Source organism: Callithrix jacchus, chromosome 2 (assembly GCF_049354715.1).
Source record: "Callithrix jacchus isolate 240 chromosome 2, calJac240_pri, whole genome shotgun sequence".
Lineage (NCBI taxonomy): Eukaryota > Metazoa > Chordata > Mammalia > Primates > Cebidae > Callithrix > Callithrix jacchus.
Genome location: NC_133503.1, coordinates 131,400,620 through 131,420,950, shown reverse-complemented (window position 1 = coordinate 131,420,950; position 20,331 = coordinate 131,400,620). Strand labels below are relative to the sequence as shown.

The window sequence follows — 20,331 nt, the reverse complement described above, 5'->3', positions numbered from 1 at the left end:
TTGCCCATGAGTTAACTGAGCTCATACATTAGAGTCCCTAACTACAATTTTTAGCTAACCCTCCACAAAGCATTTACCCTTAAGGGAAAAGCCTGTCTTCATGGTTCTTTTGCCCACCCCTCTCCTATAGAAGACTTCTCTGGAATGACAGGACATTGCACATTTTAGACCCAGAGAGAAAGCCCACTTCTATCCCTTGCCCAAAACCTACTTTAGAATGAACACTGAGGCTTCAGCTACATGGAGCTTTTCTTTTGCCCATGGCACTCCCTTGAAAAACAGCATCTCCCTGTGATCCCTTCATTTAAAAAGGGAATCAACACTCCTGTACATTTAGTATAAAAGAATGGAAGCTGCTACCTTTCTACTCTACTTGCCTGAACTTAAAGTTTTCCTATCATTTCTCTCATTGCTATTGTAGGCATTCTCTACTTAGAAGAAACCAGCATATGACCCTTGTCTTCTGTCCTCCAGATTGCTTACACAAATTTTAAATATACTTGTCCCAGCAGAGGGATCTTTGAAACCTTGCTGCTTAGTTTAGGCTTCTCCATTGATTCATATACTCTTGCTTCATTTTAAACCAGCCCCCATTCATATATAGACACATATATATGTGTCTATATAGTAGACAAGGTCTGACTCCATTGCCCAGACTGGAGTGCAGTGGCATAATCTAAGCTCACAACAACCTCTGCCTCCCAGGCTTAAGTAGCTGAGACTACAGGCACGCACCACCATGCCTGGCTAATTTCTGTATTTTTTGAAGGGATGGGTTTTCACCATGTTGGCCAGGCTTGTCTTGAACTTGTGGGCTCAAGCAATCTGCCTGCCTCAGCCTCCTAAAGTGTTGGGATTACAGGCATAAGACACTGCCCCTGTCCCATATATTTTTTTAAAGTGCTGCCAATCTAATGATAACCCAATCTTTAAAAATTCTTATTTAAGGGAGTCGGAGGCAGGAGAATCACTTGAACCCAGGAGGTGGAGATTACAGTGAGCCAAGATGCTGCCTCTGCATTCCAGCCTGGGCAACAGAGTGACTCCATCTCAAAAAAAAAAAAACCTCTTATTTAAGAATAGGAAATGTCTCTACATATAAAGATTTTTGAGAAGTCTTATGTCTGTAAATTTTATTTGCTGGTTTCCCCTTCGGCAAAATAGTCATTATTTCCCTAAAAAGCTCATAATATTTCTACGTGCACTTTTCTTATAAGCTATGGTGCCTTTTCTCAGTAGGTAGATTTTGTATTTTTCAGTGATCCTACCATTTAATTACAGATTCAATGAGTTTGTCCAGTATAGTGTTATATTCACTATGTGTATGTTTCCATAGCTATGCTTGCAATTCTTCTTTTAGATAGAATTCAGATAAGAAATTCATCAGTCCTCTGGAAAGTTTGCCATAACAGAGTACACAACTTTGCTAGCAATTGCACAACTTTACCCTTGATATTCTTTAAAATCCTAGGTAGATCAAATTCTGTTGATTTATCTATTTTTGGTGTGTTAACTAGGTCCTGGGTATTTCCCACTATTTATTCATAAGAAAAATACCGACTTATATTTGTATAGTGCTTTATGCTTTTCAGCTATTTTCAGCTTTTCACTGGGTCTAATATCAATCTCTGTGAACTAAAAGGTAATTATTTTTCCTATTAACCTAAAACTGCTCTAAAAAGTGGAATCTAGCCAGGCACATTGGCTCACGCCTGTAATCCCAACACTTCGGGAGGCTGAGGTGATGGATTACCTGAGGTCAGGAGTTTGAAACCATGAGGTCATGGTGAAACTCCATCTCTACTGAAAATACAAAAATTAGCCAGGCGTAATGGCAGGTGCCTGTAATCCCCAGTACTTGGGAGGCTGAGGCAGGAGAATCACTCAAACCCAGGAAGTGGAGGTTGCAGTGAGCCAAGATCATGAGATTGCACTACTGAACTCCAGTCTGGACAGCACAGTGAGACTTTGTCTCAAACAAAAAAAGAAAGAACTATACACCAAGCATTATGCCAATATATATTTCCTCAGCCAACCCATAACAACCCTAATGGGGTAGGTATTTTGTATTCATGCCATCTTTACAGGGAAGGAAAAGGAAGCTGAATAGGAATTTGTCATTTGCCTAAAATCCACCTGGATTTGAACCTAAATCTGCCTAATTCCAAACCTTTGCCCCTAACCTCTATGCTCTTTTGCCATTTAATTAGAACTAAATCAAGCATTTCTAGAACTATTGGTAGCTGGATTAGGATGCAGACTATCTGTATTCTGGTCTGGCTTTGCCACAACCAACTACTTGATCAATGCCAGGTGAATTAACTGGTGGGAACCTGCTAAATGAGACAATAGATTATAAGACTTTCATGTTTTCTATTCTGTGATTCTATTTATGTAAATATTCACTAACCCCCATGTGGTTATGATTAGGCAGAAAACCAAAGTAAAAAACTTTAAATTTAAAATAAATTTTAACAGAAAATACATGTTTATTTTATTGTTTTACTTTGCAGCCAAAAGCAAATGAAAACACCAGAGATGCTCATTCAAGCAGTAGAGCCCTAACTGTTGAGTGTGACAGCAGTTATGTCTGTAAATGAATTTTATTCATTGCTATAGGGGATAGATATATATGTTCATTTCCTGCAAAAATTGAAACTGAATGTTAATAGTATTTAATCTATTTATTCAGAATGTATTCAGAGAGATTTAATTAAGAAATGAACACTGTGTCAGATGGGATGGGGCAGATCAACATCCTATAATTGTGTGGCCTAAATTTGGCTAAGTTAGATTTAGTGTTTCCCAGATAATTTTAGGATTTCCAGGCTTTTCTTATTCTGTACATACTGATCCAGCCTTTCCTTGTTCCCATGTATAATGGAAACCTTCTATGCTGGTTAGTTTGCCAATCCTGCACAGTCCTGCCCTTTCTTCTCCACCTGCATCTCTTTGCCCCCATCTCTGCCCTGCACTGTGCCTCAGAAGGCTGAAATGTGCTAACTATGTCTCCATAAGTCTTTTTGAATTGAAACACATAGGAGATCTAAGAGTATAAAGTCTTCCCTGGCCCCACTTTGGTATGTCTTCCCTGGCCCCACTTTGGCACCCCATCTTTCACATAGCTGCACACTTCCCAGACAAACTGGCCTTCTTTCCCAGAACCAGCTTCTACTGGGCCCTGCTAATTACTCTATTTTCTTTCTTTGTTTCTACAATCCTTTCTTCAGAGGGAAAGTGGGTTTTCCTCTGAAGCTGGTCCCTGGGTATCTCACAGAACTTTGTCTCTTTTCTTGATCTTGCTTACGTATCTTTGAGTAGTCTTTTCATTAAAGTCTCTTCATTTGAACCCTCTAGGATGAATTTTCTTTCTTTCACAGGACCCCATCTGATTCACTATTACTTACCTAAAACTCATCGAATTGGAATTTAAGCACCTCATCCCAAAGATGACATTGACTTCAGTCAATGAGTACATATTGAGCATCTTGATGTGCTTAAGGGTATACCATGAGCTATGACAGGTACAAGAGTCATTTGAGGCTGGCCCAAGTGCAGTGGTGTCTACAACAAATTAATCACAACCAGTGGCAGATTTCTTTGTTCCTTCTCCACTCCCACTGCTTCACTTGACTAGCCTTAAGAAAAAAAAGTCGTTTGTGTCATGTCCTTGCCCTTGAGAAGTTTATTATCTAGTTAGGAAGTGCACAATCAACACACTAAACAATTAACATGTAACTTAGGGCTTTAAGTCTTAAATTAGGTAGCTCGTAGGACTAGCCACGTGAAATCAGATAAAATTATCACAGGAAATGCTCACTTCCAGATATGCCACACTACTTGTAATTTTTTAAAGGAACATAAGTAAAGGAAAACAGAACAAGTCAGGGGAGCCTATTTGGGAGATTTTAAGCTTTTCTTTTCTTTTTGAGACAAGGTCTCACTCTTTTGCCCAGGCTGGAGTGCTTGCATTTTAAAATGATCTGAATTGGACTTTTTAAATTCATTAGACATGAAATATATTGTTGTGAACTAGAAAGTATAAGTGAAAACTAGGCATGGTAACTCATGCCCACAATCCCAGCACTTTGGGAAGCCACGGCAGGAGGATAAACTTGAGCCCAGGAGTTTAGAGACCAGCCTGGGCAACATGCAAGACTCCTGTGTCTCCAATACACACACACACACACACACACACACACACACACACACACACATATATATTAGTGAAATGTCAACAGTTGTGGAATATTCATGCTCAAAATACCCTGAGTCAGTGAAATGTGTCCAAAGGTACCTGCTGTATAAATATCATGTGGGCCAATAGGTCATTCTTGTGTACAAAAGGGGAATTTGTTTGTCAAACAAGAAGGAGAGGACATTTACCATTGATCAATCTGGAACTATCTACCATTTCCATACACTACTTGCGTAAGAAACTGATCAACTGATGACTCTTATTTTCAATGGGAGTATTTTGAGAGACCCAGAGATATGCATTAAAACCCAACCCTGTTAGTCAGTATATTTCCCTACATGGGTCAGAGAGAAGGCCCTAGGGATGTGACAATGGGCAAGGCATATGCTACACTCTGGTGTCTAATATGATTATTGCAACCCAATAAACATGTTACTGTTTTAAATGCTTGGTTTCAAGAGTACAAAACTGATACAAGTTGGGAATAGAAAGACATCAGAATGTGTAGAAAGGTGTTGAGTTCTCTCTGCCTGTGTACCAACAACAGTGGGGCTATTTGTCACAGGAGGGAAGGCTTTATGTGGTGTGACTTGGGGGTTTGCTCTCAAAACTTGATTTGAATTCATATAGGTCAGACAGGAAGATTTGAAGGACGGCAACAATATAAGGAAAGGCAGAGAGGTGAGAGTGAGCTAGGTGTTACACACAGGGCAGTAAAGAGACCAGACAGTGAAGACTTGATAGCCAAGAACAATTTGAGCAGTACAAAGTAATATTGGACAGATGGGATAAGGGCCGATCAACTTCCTATAATTCTGTTGATGGAAAAGAACAGAGCATCAGAATTTCAAAGTATTAGCAATGTGATTTCTCTGTAAGTAATATAACTGATTTTTAAATATTGATGTAGCCACTCTGTACAATCATGGTTGCTTAGAAATTGCTATCATATTCAAGCAGAGCTTCAAGTGGACTGGATCTCTGCTATGGTTTGAAAATTGATCCTCTCCAAAACTCATGTTGAAACTTAATCCCCAGTGTGGCAGTGATGAGAGGCCTTTAAGAGGTGATTGGGTCCTGAGGGCTCTGCTCTCATGAATGGATTAATTCATTCATGGATTAATGGGTTATCCAAGGAGTGGGACTTGTGGCTTTATAAGAAGAGACCGAGACCTGAGTTAGCACACTCACACCCCTCACCATGTGATGCCCTGTGCCTCCTTGAGACTCTGCAGAGAGTCCTTACTAACAAGAAGGCTCTCACCAGATGTGGCACCTCAACCTTGGACTGCTCAGCCTCCGTAACTGTAAGAAACAAATTCTTTTTTTTTATAAGTTACTCAGTTTCAGACATTCTGTTATAAACAACAGAAAATGAACTTAGACAATCTCATAAGATTTCAGATCTGGGAACTGATTTTGAATTCCTGTACATGTTACAGTAGATGTAGGAAGAGAGGAAATTCAGAAGTGCATTCTCAGCTAAACTGAGGGTGTGGATAGATTTACTAATGAGACAAAGTAAATTTATAGCTATGGAAACAATAGTGTCATTCAAGATTGCTTCCTTTCTCAAAGTGGGAGGCAACAGGACAATGATTTTCTCTTCCTGTATAGGAACCTACTTCCTACCAGGAGTGTGGGAAATGAGAGAAGCATCACCATTTATTACGCACCCAATCATTATAGGCACTGTTTAAAGGAAGGATCACAGGGACACAGAAATAACAATGGGTGGGGATAGGAATTTCCAGTCTTAGCAGGCACTGTCCTGTTGGCACTACATTTCTATGGACTATTTTCCCCCCATATTTACCCTCTGTTCTTCCCATCCTGAAAAAGAAAAAGTGGCACTGAAACTCACCAACCTTTAACAACTACTGCATAAATGTCTTTTAAATACTTGGTTTGGGAGTAGCAATTACTGGAGCACTTATCTGAAAAATGCCTGCTGAGCCTAATCTCTAGATATCAGATAATTAAATAAATGCTTGAAAACTGGATAGTAACTTAACATCAGTTATTGAAGTGATGTAGAAGTATTTTTTCACATTAAGGTACCAATATGATACCACAATCCCATCATGACAGTGGACCCCTTGAGTTAGCTGAACAAAGGACTTCATATAACTATTTTAGGCAGTAAAAATTTCCAACTCAGCATCATTTTTTTCCTATAAACCTGTCCTGCATACATCACATTGATGTGAGAGTCAGATGAGATAATTATGTGAAGGTGCTTTGTAAACTGAAGAGCTATATAATGGTCAAGGAATCATTATTACTATCATTCAATGAATCATAAAAGGCCTTGTTGGAAGGTCATTTGTAGGACAATATTCTTAAATTCTAGAAAAATGCATTGAACAAAATTTTTGGAATATTTATTACACACTTGGTAGGCTGGTAATAATGAACTGCTAACAAGAATGAAATACGTTAAAACAGTACGATTTCGTTACATTCCTTTTTAAAGCTTTAAAGTACTGTGTTCCACATATATACAGGTATGTTTAAAAGGAATATTTACGGTGGCATTGCTATGACAAAACAACACAAAGAAACAAAACCAATCTGAAAACAACTCAAATGTCCATCATTATGGGATTTAAGTTAATATATGTACATGTACATATACATGAATATTATGTAACTAATAAAAAGAATGAAGTAAAGGCTGGGCACAGTGGCTCACACTTGTAATCCCAGGACTTTGAGAGGCTGAGGTGGGGTGGATCACGAGATCAGGAGATTGAGATCATCCTGGCCAAGATGGTAAAACTCTGTCTCTACTAAAAATACAAAAATTAGCTGGGCATGGTGGCACGGGCCTGTAATCCCAGCTACTCTGAAGGCTAAGGCAGGAGAATTGCTTGAACCCAGTCAGCAGAGGTTGCAGTGAGCCGAGATCGCACCACTGCACTCCAGCCTGGCTGGGAGTCAGACTCCCTCTCAAAAAAAGAAAAAAAAAAAAAGAATGAAGTAGAATTTATAAGTCCTAACAGGGAAAGAGAGCTAAGAGATATAAGATGATACACTGTGCAAAACAATATGTAATGTATGATTATTATGTTTCTAAGAGCTATATAATAATGGTCAAGGAATTGTTGAATTTAAAAAGTCTATATAGGGAGGGATATGTGCTAGTAATCAGAAAAACATTTTTGATGAATAGCTGCTATTTCTTTATTAACAATGGTTCTCTACATCACAAAAGTTTAACTGTATACAATATTTCTGTAATGTTTTAACTTTTAATAATGAGCTTATATTACTTTCATGAGCATAAAAAGTTAAGATTACAAACGATGAAAGACCCATGCTTCAAACAAAACCTAAACACATGATTGACTTGCAAACATCTGGAAAGAAATATTGAATGTTTGAATTGTTAAGGCCAGATAAAGTTTAGTTTGACCTGCTGAGGTTGATTTGGAATTGTAAGATTTGAAAAAATGCCTCCAAATATTGATCCCATTGCTCTGAAGCACCAGGCAATAAGTTCAAAATACTGTTCAGAGTCTCCATGGGGCTGAAACAGTTCTTCCTGCTAACAGAAGCTGAGACAAAGGTGAGCTTTATCCCCTTGTAAGATGTTTAGCTTTTGTTTGTGACCAACAAATCAAAGATCCACGTTTGTTGATGCATTCTTAACCCCAGAGAGAAATCAACTAAAATGGCTAGAATGTAGTTTGAACAAGGTCAACTTGGACTTGCACAAAAGGTAGTACTGGTAACGACCAAGGTTAGCTTTGCTATTTGCTGTCAGAAGCAAATACTTAAGGGAGATAGTTAAAAGATTCAGCCATTTCAAAGACAAATGGTTATCTTCCCTTATTTTCCTGTGTTTGTCCATTTTCATACCTGTTAAAAATGCCTGATTGATGACTGAATATACATATACATATATATGAAAGAGAAAGAGAGAGAGAGAGAGAGGAACTATGATGTCATTAAAATTATAATGTGACAGCCTGTCTAGCAACATGCAAAACAAATCTGATGCAGAAACATAAAATAATGAAATTTTATTTTGTGAAGATGGTGAGATTATGGGTGACTAAACATTTCCCATTATTGGCTGGGTGTGGTGACTCTTGCCTGTAATACCAGCACTTTGGGAGGCCAAGGCAGGTGGATCACTTGAGTTCAGGAGTTTGAGATCAGCCTGGCCAACATGGTGAAACTCCGTTTCTACTAAAAATATAAAAATTAGCCAGTCATGGTGGTGTGTGCCTGTAATCCAGCTACTTGGGAGGCAGAGGGAGGAGAATTGCTTGAATCTGGGAGGCAGAGGCTACAGTAAGCTGAGATAATGCCACTGCACTCCAGCCTGAGCGACAGAGGGAGGCGCCATCTCAAAAAATAAAATAAAGCTGAGTGTGGTGGTTCATGCCTGTAATCCCAGCACTTTGGGAGGCCGAGGCAAATAGATCACCTAAGATCGGGAGTTTGAGACCAGCCTGAACAACATGGAGAAACTCCGTCTCCACTAAAAACAAAATTAGCCAGGTGTGGTGGTGCACACCTGTAATCCCAGCTACTTGGGAGGCTGAGGCAGGAGAATCGCTTGAACCCGGGAGGCGGAGGTTCCAGTGAGCCAAGATCACGCCTTTGCACTCCAGCCTGGGCAACAAGAGTGAAACTCCATCTCAAAAAAAAAATAATAATAAATAAAAATAAAATTTCCCATTAATGTTTTAAAATAGAGCAACTCACACATTTAAAAACAACACAAATGTTTTTTAAGACAAGATGACTCCATGAAAATAATAGCTTCTTTTTACATCTCAAATGAGGTACATGAAGAAAAAAATTCTCCAGTACTTCATTTGCAAAACCAGTTTGGCTCTAGATTAATTCTTAGAAATCTTCACAATTAGTTGTAAATGTGAATAAGAAAAAAAACTGTAGGCTAAGTGTGGTGGCTCACACTTGTAATACCAGCACTTTGAGAGGCCAAGGCTGGTGCATCACTTGAGCTCAGAAGTTCGAGACCAGCCTGGGCAACATGGTGAAACCCTGTCTCTATTAAAAATACAAGAAATTAGCTGGGTGTGGTGGCACATGCCTGTCGCCCCAGTTACTCAGTAGGCTGAGGTTGGAGAATTGCTTGAACCCAGGAGGTGGAGGTTGCAGTAAGCTGAGATCGTGCCACTGCACTCCAGCCTGGGCAACAGAGCAAGAATTTGTCTGAAAAAAAAAAAAAAAAAGGAATAAAAATTGTTCTTTTAACATCCTTTGACTAATTGCTTCAGTTTGTTCCATAGACTGCAATATCCCATTATAGGCAAACATTCAAAATATATATAACGAGCCTTTGGGAATTTGGAAGTTAGATTCCATAAGTCCACTACATCCCCAGTGGCGTTATCTTACAGGAATATAGATTAAATATGGATGGATCAAATAATATCCCCTTCAGGAAAAATAAAGATTAAAATAAAAAAGAAAGCTCATATCCTCTATTAAATATTTACTACAAGTTCCCAAAAGCCCTGTAGGAAATCTGAGGTCCAGGATTCATAATGCTTATATTAAAAACATTGTGAACACCAACATGTTTATAATTTAAACGTGTGAAACTATATTCTCTTAGAATGGCAAAATAAATTATAAATATTGATCAAAAAATTTTTAATTGAAAAGAGCTCTTATATTAAACTCAGGAAGCCAGTTAGAAGTAGCATAAGCTTAAGTTTTGTTTTAATTCAGGTCATGCAAATATGCTTAGTAGCAGAAATTACATAAATTTTGGATTTTAAACAATATATTGTTAATATTGGCTGCTAGGTGAATTACAGCATGTTAGAAACATATTGGTTTTCAACTAATTTTAATCAAAGATTATGCAATATAATTACTTTACTTTTATTCTTGTAAAAAGTAGTGCTTAAGTGGTAAAATTTAAGCAGTTACATAAATGTATTTGCTTCTACGTGTGTAATTGAGCTGCAGTGCTGTGCTCCTTGTTCCGCTAAAACCTGATGTGTGTATATTTGCTCATTTGTTTTTATTTTTTGATATGGAGTCTCACTCTCATTCAGGCTTGAGTGCAGTGGTGCAATCTTGGCTCACTCTGACCTCTGCCTCCTGGGTTCATGCGATTCTCTTGCCTCAAGCTCCCGAGTAGCTGAAATTACAGGCATGCCCCACCATGCCCAGCTAATTTTTGTATTTTTTTAGTAGAGACGAGGTTTTACCATGTTGGCCAAGCTGGTCTCGAACTCCTGACTTCAAATGATCCTTCCGCCTTGGTCTCCCAAAGTGCTGGATTATGGGTGTGAGTCACCATGCCCAGTTTACCCTTGCTCATTTTAACACTATGAAAAATGATATTTTCTTCTTAGAAATAATACTGAAAAATGACAGCATACAAAAAACAAAAAAGCAAAGATATATTTTATAATCATAATACCTTAGATACAATACCACAATTCCAGCTGGTTGCAGTGGCTCACACCTGTAATCCCAGCACTTTGGGAGGCTGAGGCAGGCAGATCATGAGGTCAAGAGATTGAGACCACTCCGGCCAACATGGTGAAACCCCGTCTCTACTAAAAATACAAAAATTAGCTGGGCATGGTGGCGCACGCCTGTAATCCCAGCTACTCAGGAGGCTGAGGCAGAATTGCTTGCACCTGGGAGGCGGAGGTTGCAGTGAGCCAAGATTGCACCATTGCACTCCAGCCTGGCAACAGAGCGAGACTCTGTCTCAAAAAAACAAACAAAAACAACAACAACAACAACAACAAAAACCAATACCACAGTTCCACATAACTCTCTTTTTTAAATGGAGACAAGGTCTTCTTCTATCGCCTGTAATACAGTGGTGAGATCATAGCTCACTACAACCTCTTCCTTCTGGGCTCAAGCAATCCTCCTGCCTCAGCCTCCTGAGTAGCTGGGACTACAGGTGCACACCACCATACCTGGCTAATTTTTGTGTTTTTTGTAGAGATGGGGTTTTGCCATGTTGCTCAGGCTGGTCTCGAACTCTTGAGCTCAAAGTAATTTACTCGCCTTGGCCTCCCAAAGTGCTAGGATTATACACATGAGTCACTGTGCCCGGCCTGTTTCTCATTCTTTATCCACAAAATGTATTGTAATCCCATAATCATTTTGGCAAAGAACTGACAACTCAAAAGTCCTGAGAAAGTGCAAACTGACTTAGTACCAAAATCAAATATTATAAATCATTTTGATTAAATAAAATAGTCTTTAAAGTCTACATATTTGCAGTAGCATCAAAAGCATTGGCCAAAAATTTAAAAAGCACTTGTAAATAAGGCACAGGTAAATAAGGCACAGACTGGAGCCAGACTGCCTCCATTTGATCTCAGGCTCTGCTTCTTACTTGCTGTGTAGTCTTAGATACGTTACTTAACCTCATTGTCCTTCAGTTTCCTTATCTGTTAAATGGGAATGATGACAATAGCAGTAAGGACTTCATGGGGTTGTTAAGAATAAATGAGTTAATAAAAGTAAAACAGAACAGTGGTGGGCAGTAAGTGCTATATAACTGTTGGATGTAATTATTATTGTATACTTCTTTTAAATACTCTAAATTACAGGTAGTCTCCTAGTTCAATCTTGGCTGATGGTTGGTTCAAAATAAGTCTGCTGTTCTATCTAAGGAGCTGAGTTTTCCTTGAGAAGTGTCCCAGGAAGAAATCCCCAGGGCTGTCTCCTTGGTCTTTGGCCAGTGATTGCAAATATGCTAAGTTGAATCCGTCCTGCAGGAAGTGTGGTAGATGAGTCAGCTGGGAGGGAACCCACCTCTGCTGGTTGCACAAATGCACGAGTTTTGTTTTATAAAGTCATTTGGTACTGGAGGGCAAATTTTCCTACACAAGATGTAAACTTGAAGCCACTTAAACTTTTGAGTCTTTTTTTTTTTTTAGAAAGATGAAAGATAACAAAACCAATCTAAAGTCAGTTAGCAATGCACACACTTATAAACATGAAATACTGCCATAAAGAAATAAAACTCTGTTTTAGAATTATGAAGAACTTACCTATCAGGTAACAAAACCAAGCTGTCTGGCAGAATTTCTTGGGAGACTTCTTCATGTCCAGCTGCCCACTCACTATCTAGAGGCATTTATGACAGAGGATTCAGTGGCACAGTCAGATTCCCTTGGAATGCTCTAGAGTTTGCACTAACTTACATGTACACAATTTAATTTATACCACCATTTCCATAAACATGGTGGACCAGTTCTGATTCGCCTGTAGCCAGCTGTGGATCCAGCACACTGGCAGTTCTCCTGCCTCTTGAATCCTATTTTTAGAATGAGACTAATAGCTAAGATTAATTTAGAGCTGAATATGTGATACCCACTGTGCTAAGAACTTTTCATATATTGCCTCATTTAATCATTTAAGCTTCTGTGGGGTAGGTACTGTTATTACACACATTTTACAGAGGAGGAAACTGAGGCACGAGCTTGCGCCAAGGCCATATAATTTTTACAGGAGGATCTGGGGCTCATACTCAAGTCTGTCTAGCTCCAAAGCCCATACCTTTTGCCTTGTGCTGCATTTTTCTCCAGTCCCTGAAGGAAAGCAATGTTTCTGTTAAGAGGAAGGGGCAAGGTGTAAATGGGTTTTAAAGTGAACACAATTAATCTTAGGCAAGCTTTTGTCAAAACGCACATTTGTTTTTGATGCCTGCCCACTCTATTTCTCCATTTCAATGTGCCTTTCTCCTACATTGTTACATTTCTTCTGTGGTTTGGAGGACAAATTTAATAAAGCTATTGATTCTGTTACAGTATTTGCTATTTACAAAATAAAAGCTATGCACAGTGGCTAATCCCAGCATTTTGGGAGGCCTAGACAAGCAAATCGCCTGAGCCTAGGAGTTTAAGACCAGCCTGGACAACATGGCAAAACCCTGTCTTCATAAAAAATACAAAAAAATTATCCAGGTGTGCTGGCACATGCCTAGTGGTTCCACCCACTTGGGAGGCTGAGATGGAAGGATATCCTGAGCCCAGGAAATCGAGGTTGCAGTGAGCCAAAATCATGCCATTGCACTCCAGCCCAAGCAACAAAGTGAGATCCTGTCTCAAAAAAATAATAAAATTAAATTAAATAATCATATGTGGTTATCTAATCTTGGTCACAGTTTCCTATCCCCTAAGTTCTTATAGATATGCCAGCTGCATTTCCTTTCACTGCTCTGTTGCCTGTGACAGACCCTGGTGCTGTATAGCAGAGAGAGGAAGCCATTCTGCTGCCCCATATGTACCCTAACACCAGTCCCTTCTTTGCTTTTCTTGGATCATTTCCAAGTCTCTTGGTTCTAATTACTAAAATGTAGTTGTGGATGGATTGTCCATAAGAAATCTGGCCTTTAAGAGCTTTCCTCAAGTTATGGGGACAGCAAACATAGCAGTGAATTCATATCTGCACACAGCTTCTTAGGAAAAGAATTCTCAGGCAACATAACTCTAGTGTGGTTTGGTTTGTAAACCAAACATATTTGACTAATAGCTAACATAACTCTAGTGTGGTTTGGTTTGCAAACCAAACATATTTGACTAATAACATTAAAACTAAAAATCTTTTAACATTTAGTGAGTTGAGTGCTTTTATTTTACAGATGAGGAAATGAAAATTCTAAGACGCAAAGAAATATCCCAAAGTCACACAACTTATTAATGCTTGTACAGAATTAGGAACTAGATCTTCTTATCATATCTCTTCTCGTGAACAAACAATAAGGCCAAAGTCAGTATGATGTGACAGAAGGAGCACTTTGCTAGGAATAAAGACAGCCAGGTTTAATGCCCAATTTTTCTACTGAATGTGACATTAGATTAAACTTTTTCTCTCTCTGGACCAATTTCTTCAACTATAACCTGATGGATTTGATCTAGAATTGTCCAATAAGATAGTCACTAGCCACACATGTAACTATGGAGCATTTAAAATGAAGCTAGTCAAAATTAACACATTCTGTAAGTATAAAATACCCACTGGATTTCAAAGACTGAGTACCACACCAAGAATGTAAAATACCTCGCTACAAAACAATTTTTATATTAATTGCATGTTGAAATAATAATGTTTGCATATATTGGATAAAATAAAACATATTATTAAAATATTTTTTACCAGTTTCTTTTCTTTTTTAATGTGGCTACTAGCAAATTTAAAATTACCTGTATGGCTTGTATTATCTTTCTACTGGATATGTTACTGTAGGAGAGCTCTCAGATTTCTTTTAGATCAGAGGTCAGCAAACTTTTTCAGCAAAGGGCTGGAGAGTAAATATTTTTGCCTTTTGTGGGCCATATGGTCTCTGTTGCAATTGTATAGAATACATAAACAAATGTGTGTAGCTGTATTTCAACAGAACTCTAGATACCAAAACAAATGATGAGCCAGATGAGGTCCACGAGGTAACTGTAGTTTGCCATGTACATTCCTTGGGTCTATTCACATTTTCTTCCATTCAGCATTTACTGAGAAGCTCTTATCTATTTAAAGACATTTATAATAAAGAGTCAGCCTCTGCCTTGAGCCTAGAGGAGGAGCAAGGAACATAAACACACAAACCAGCAGGGTGCAATGTGAACAACACTGTGATCAAGAGGATTGGAGAAGGCTTCCTAGGGGAGTGACGGCTGAGTTCCGTTTTGCAGAATGAATATGCAGTTTTCCAGATTCAGAAAATGTTTTATCTAGGGAAACATGATAGCACACATAAGGTGGCATGTGTGTATGGCAGCTGGGGAGTGCTGTGGTGGTGTTAGTGGGAAGTGAGATGGGACAGAGGGAAACGGCCAGATGATGAAATGCCTTACCTGCTACACTGAGAGCATACACACATGCTCTGATAGCACTTCTTAGACAGGAATTCTAAGGAATTCAAAGCATGCCGTCTTGGGATTGGCTCATGGCAGCACCAGCCATGAAGAGCAGCCAGCCTAGCAGGTGTGGAGAGGCCCCAGAGAACCACAGAAGCAGCCGCAGAAGTGATGAGTGGGCAATCTCCAGGTAACTAGATCTGTTTTTGCATCAGGGGCTGAAAATCTAACCCAATGCTGGCGACCAATGGAGCTAAACAGCGTTAGCAGGTACTGTCAGCAGGCCTCAGGCAGCAGCAGACAAGAGGGGACAAGAAGTAAAGGAGAGGGAGGAAAGGAGTTGAAAGGATAAGAGAATGAGGTGAAAGCTGAAATCCCCACAAAGGTAACAAAGTACTGATTGATTACCTTAGAACACCCTCAGAGGTGCCAGGTGGGAGGCTGCTGGGGCTTGTAGGCTAAGCTCAGAGATTCTTAGCCTAAGCTGTGCATTGGAATCTTCTAAGTAGTTGGAATTTTTTAAAAAGTCAGAATGTGGAGTATAATGGCATGTGTTTATTTAAAATTATAAATATATGTGAGGCATATATGAACAAATGAAAGATGAAAGAGAGAAAGAAGCAATGTAGGAAGAGAGGAAGAAAATGAAAACATGATTGATTGCAAAATAAATAAATCAATAAGTATTCCTGCCTGGGTCCCACTTTTACAAATTCTGGTTAAATTGGAATCAGGGCCCAGATATCAGTAATCTTTTTTTTTTGTAATGGAGTCTCGCTCTGTAGCCCAGGCTGGAGTGCAGTGGACTAATCTTGGCTCACTGCAACCTCTGCCTCCCAGGTCCAGTTCAAGCAATTCTTCTACCTCACCCTCCCAAGTAGCTGGGATTACAGGCACGAGCTACCATGCCCAGCTAATTTTTGAATTTCGTAGTAGAGACGGGTTTCACCATTGGCCAGTCTGGTCTTGAACTCCTGACCTCGTGATCTGCCTGCCTCGGCCTCTCAAAGTGCTGGGATTATAGTCATGAGCCACCCTGCCTGGCTGGCATCAGTAATCTTAAAGATGATTCCAGTGCACAGCCAGGGTTCACTACCACTGGTTTGGTTTAATAGAAGCTGAAGTGATGTCCCATAACTATTTTGGCTGCTAAGTAGGTACTCTACAGAAGTTTTTTCCAAGGTGAGAGAAAAAAAAAATAAAAAAGAGAAAGTACTCAAAAAAAGGCAGGAAAGCAACAGAGATAGATAACCTAAACCCATTCTCATAGGCTTGAAAACAATTTAAATTGCTCTTATAGTTGTTTAGTATTGTTAGCGGTTGAAATGGACATGAAATGCAAGAATTTTCTGCATTAAGTTGATGTGACTAAAATCAGACAGCTTCACCGGAGTTTTTGGTCCCAGACAATCTAGAGTACTCTTTTTCTCTGGAATCATCAGCTTTTAGGTACATGTCTTCTGATACCCAGAATTGCTAGTGAATTCAGAAAGTAGAATGTTGTTATAAAGTTGATAAATTGAAGCAACTAGAGACAACAAGCAAAACCTAAGCTCTGGTTTAGTTTATTTATTTATTTATTTTCTGGCAGAAGTTCCAACACAAAAATACTTAGAGTATTTAAGTGTCTGGGCATGGTGGCTCACACTTGTAATCCCAGCACTTTAGGAGGCCAAGGTGGGCAGATCACCTGAGGTCAAGAGTTCGAGACCAGCCTGACCAACATGGAAAAACCCTGTCTCTACTGAAAATACAAAATTAGCCAGGCATGGTGGCACATGCCTGTAATCCCAGCTACTCGGGAGGTTGAGGCAGGAGAATCGCTTGAACCCAGGAGGTGGAGTTTGCAGTGAGCTGAGAGCACGCTGCTGCACTCCATGCTGGGCAACATAGCAAGACTCTGTCTCAAAAAAAACCCAAAAAACAAAAACAACACACACACACACACACACACACACACACACAGTAAAATACAAAACTATCTCAAAGACTCAGCCTATCTGACCTCCTTGTTTTGTATTGCAATCCAAACTTCCTATCTACCTTTTCTCATTTTTTTCTCTACAACACTTCATCTTTTTGCATATTGCATACTTGTTAGTTACTTTGTTGTGTCTTTTTCATCTCCACTAGAATGTAAGCTCTATGAGGGCAAGATTATTATCTGTTGTATTCAGGTATATTCTTAGTACCTAGCACTAGTGGGGGCTCAATAAATGTTTGGTGAAAAATTGAGCAAATTGTTTTAAAACTCTCGTTTGTTTAGCATGTTTCAAAAATGTTTTAGAACAAGAGGGCAATGTCTAATATCACTTCAAGATTGTATCACATTAAGAAGCAAGTTTTTAAAAAAGATGGAATAATGTTATTAAAGCTGTTTGAAATAGGTCAACAATATATACATGGCAAGTGTAGGTATAAATTCAATTACCAGTGTGGAAGGAATTGGATGAAGTTAGTCAACAGTTGTAGAATTGCCTTTTGACTGAAAAAGGATCATCCTAGGATTTTGATTCCAGTCTAGATGATGCTGAAACATTGTCTCCTCTGCCCCTGTTGTTGCTGCCATACACTTATGCTAAGAGATCAAAGAGCTGTGGTAAGAAGGAATAGGGAGAGTTAGAGAAAGTAATGAATGCTAGCTTTCAATAATTTGTAAACAAACTGTTATAGATCCACTGGAGTTTAAAAGCAGAGTGGGCGGGGCGCTGTGGCTCACACCTGTAATCCTAGCACTTTGGGAGCCTGAGGTGGGTGGATTGCTTGAGGCTAGGGGTTCAAGACCAGCCTGGCCAACATGATGAAACCCAGTATCTACTAAAAATACAAACAGCCGGATATGGTGGTTTGCGTCTATAATCCCAGCTACTTGGGAGGCTGAGGCCCAAGAATCACTTGAACCTGGGAGGTGGAGGTTGCAGTGAGTGGAGATCGCACCACTGCACTCCAGCCTGGGCAACAGAGAGAGACTCAGTCTCAAAAAAAAAAAAAAAAAAAACTGTGTGTGGTGACAGGTGTCTATAGTCGTAGCTACTCAGGAGTCTGAGGCAGAAGAATCACTTGAACTCTGGAGGTGGAGGCAGTGAGCCAAGATCGTGCCACTACACTCCAGCCTGGGCAGCAGACTGAGATTCTGTCTTTAAAAATAAGTGAATAAATAATTATATAAAGTTAAAATTAAAATAGAAGCAGAGTGAAAACTACCAACAAGAGTTTATTTATGGTAAGTTGTTCCAAAGTCCCATAGTCCTGGAGTCAGGACGCTTGTAGACTTTTGATTTGAGGAGATTGATGGCAATTTTGATCTGTGTAGGCCTAAGTAACCCTGGGCTAGTTTAAGCACAGGATCATTGAGGAGAGTGTTTGACTATAGTTAGGTTAAGTCTAATGAGCAAAGTTCTTGAATGTAGAAAGGTGTTAGATTTATCTTGACACTGTCATGCATTGTGACCATTTTCTAATAAAAAATCTATGATCAACATCATTATGAATTTTACATAATGCATTTATGCATTTCACTATCTTATGGATGCTTATGTAAATGAAAAGGTATCACTTGATAGGAGCTACTCCTGTAAGAAGCCTTCCAATACGGGCCTATAGCTGAGTCATTACTTCTCATCTGTTGGCAGCTAACTGAATTTTAGGCATACTACCAAATGGTAATTTAGTCTTAGGGTACTTATCTATCATTGCACGTCAGTCAAGTGGTGGCACCAGTACTGAAACATTGATTTCAATTCTATATCATCATTACTTGAGGGAGACAAACAGACTTGGGGGCTGAGGGAAGAGAAAGGAGAAAAAATGGAGAGGTAGTGGGAGGAAAAGATGAACAAAGAAATAAAAACAGACATATCAAGAGACGGTGAAAATAATGACATGTTGACTTTTGTGCACAAACACACACACTTGTGCCCATGCACACAGTGCTCCTAGAAAGGCAGACTCATAGCCGGGTGTAGTGGCTCGCGCCTGTAATCCCAGCACTTTAGGAGGCCAAAGCGGGTGGATCACGAGGTTAGGAGTTCGAGACCAGCCTGGCCAAGATGGTGAAACCCCATCTCTACTAAAAATACGAAAAATTAGCCGGGTGTGGTGGCGCACGCCTGTAATCCTAGCTACTCTGGAGGCTGAGGCAGGAGAATCACTTGAACCCAGGAGGTGGAGGATGTGATGAGCAGAGATCATGCCTTTGCACTCCAGCGTGGGCGACAGAGTGAGACTCTGAAAAAAAAAAAGAGAAAGAAAGAAGGAAGGAAAGAAGGAAGGAAGGAAAAAACAAAGAAAGAAAGAGAAAGAGAAAGGAAGGAAAGAAGGAAGGAAGGAAGGAAGGAAGGAAAGAAAGAAGAAAGGAAGGAAGGAAGGAAGGAAAAGAAAAGAAAAAGAAAGGCAGGCTCACTCAGAAAGATAGACTCTAATGGGTTTGTTACTAAAGGCTTCTAAAGTAGTTTCTTTTGTCCCCAACTACAAGATATAAATGGGAATAACAACATCTGGTACTTGCAAAGTGAGCCAAGACAAATTAAAAGTAGAAGGTTAACCATCCTGCCTTGGAATGTGTGCTATAGGCGTTGCAAAACATTTCAAATTTTAGATTTTTCTTAAGGTAAAGTCTTTCCAATTACTTTTCAAGATTAGAAGATGTAACAATGTGTTCAGATATCAAGATGTCCTTGCATGAATCAAGGAAGGTAAGATTAAAAAAATGTTTTTAAAGCCATAATATGAGATACACAGGAAGCAAGGAGAATGAAGTAAAGGAATCTGGATAATATGGAGAAAATTCAAACTAAAATTGTGCTGAAGTCCTTCCATGTCTGCCCACACCTCCTTTTGGAGAATCTCCCCTGCCCACCTTTACTGACCAAATGGCCATGTTTTATGCCACATGACCCTGTCTCTCCACTTCCACCCAGGTGATGATGTCAAAAGATAGCGTCTGGCCTAGGTATTGCCAGTTCAGTTGTAGTGGACTCACTTGTAGTGGACAGAATGTAAACTCCATGAGGGCAGATATGTTTATCTGTCTTTTTTGCTGTCTTTACCCCAGCATCTAGATGAGTCCTTGGCACATATTGGGTGTTTTGTAAATATTCGATAAATGAATGAATCACTGTGGCTTGGGTCAAATAGATGAACTGTGTCAATTAGAGTTCTCCCTTATGAATCTGAAATTTGAGAAAAAGGGAGGACATAGTGAGGGCAAAAAGTGAAAGTATGTTAGGGACTTGAATTATAGCCAAAATTCACAGGCAAGTTACCAGGAAAATGAAAACGGAGCTGAGCGAAAAACATTAGAGCGCATCCAAG

The 20,331-nt window shown here is 39.4% G+C and overlaps 1 protein-coding gene across 1 annotated transcript in view; it reads right to left on the bottom strand.

Moving 5' to 3' along the window:
* The window catches only part of HOMER1 (homer scaffold protein 1), a 178,406-nt gene extending 165,945 nt beyond the window's left edge, over positions 1-12,461 (bottom strand). Inside the window, exon 1 of the mRNA XM_035291337.3 lies at positions 12,217-12,461. Coding sequence (XP_035147228.1) covers positions 12,217-12,302 — 86 coding nt within the window. The 5' untranslated portion in view covers positions 12,303-12,461. The remainder of the gene's footprint in view (positions 1-12,216) is intronic.
* Between the last annotated feature and the right edge of the window lie 7,870 nt (positions 12,462-20,331).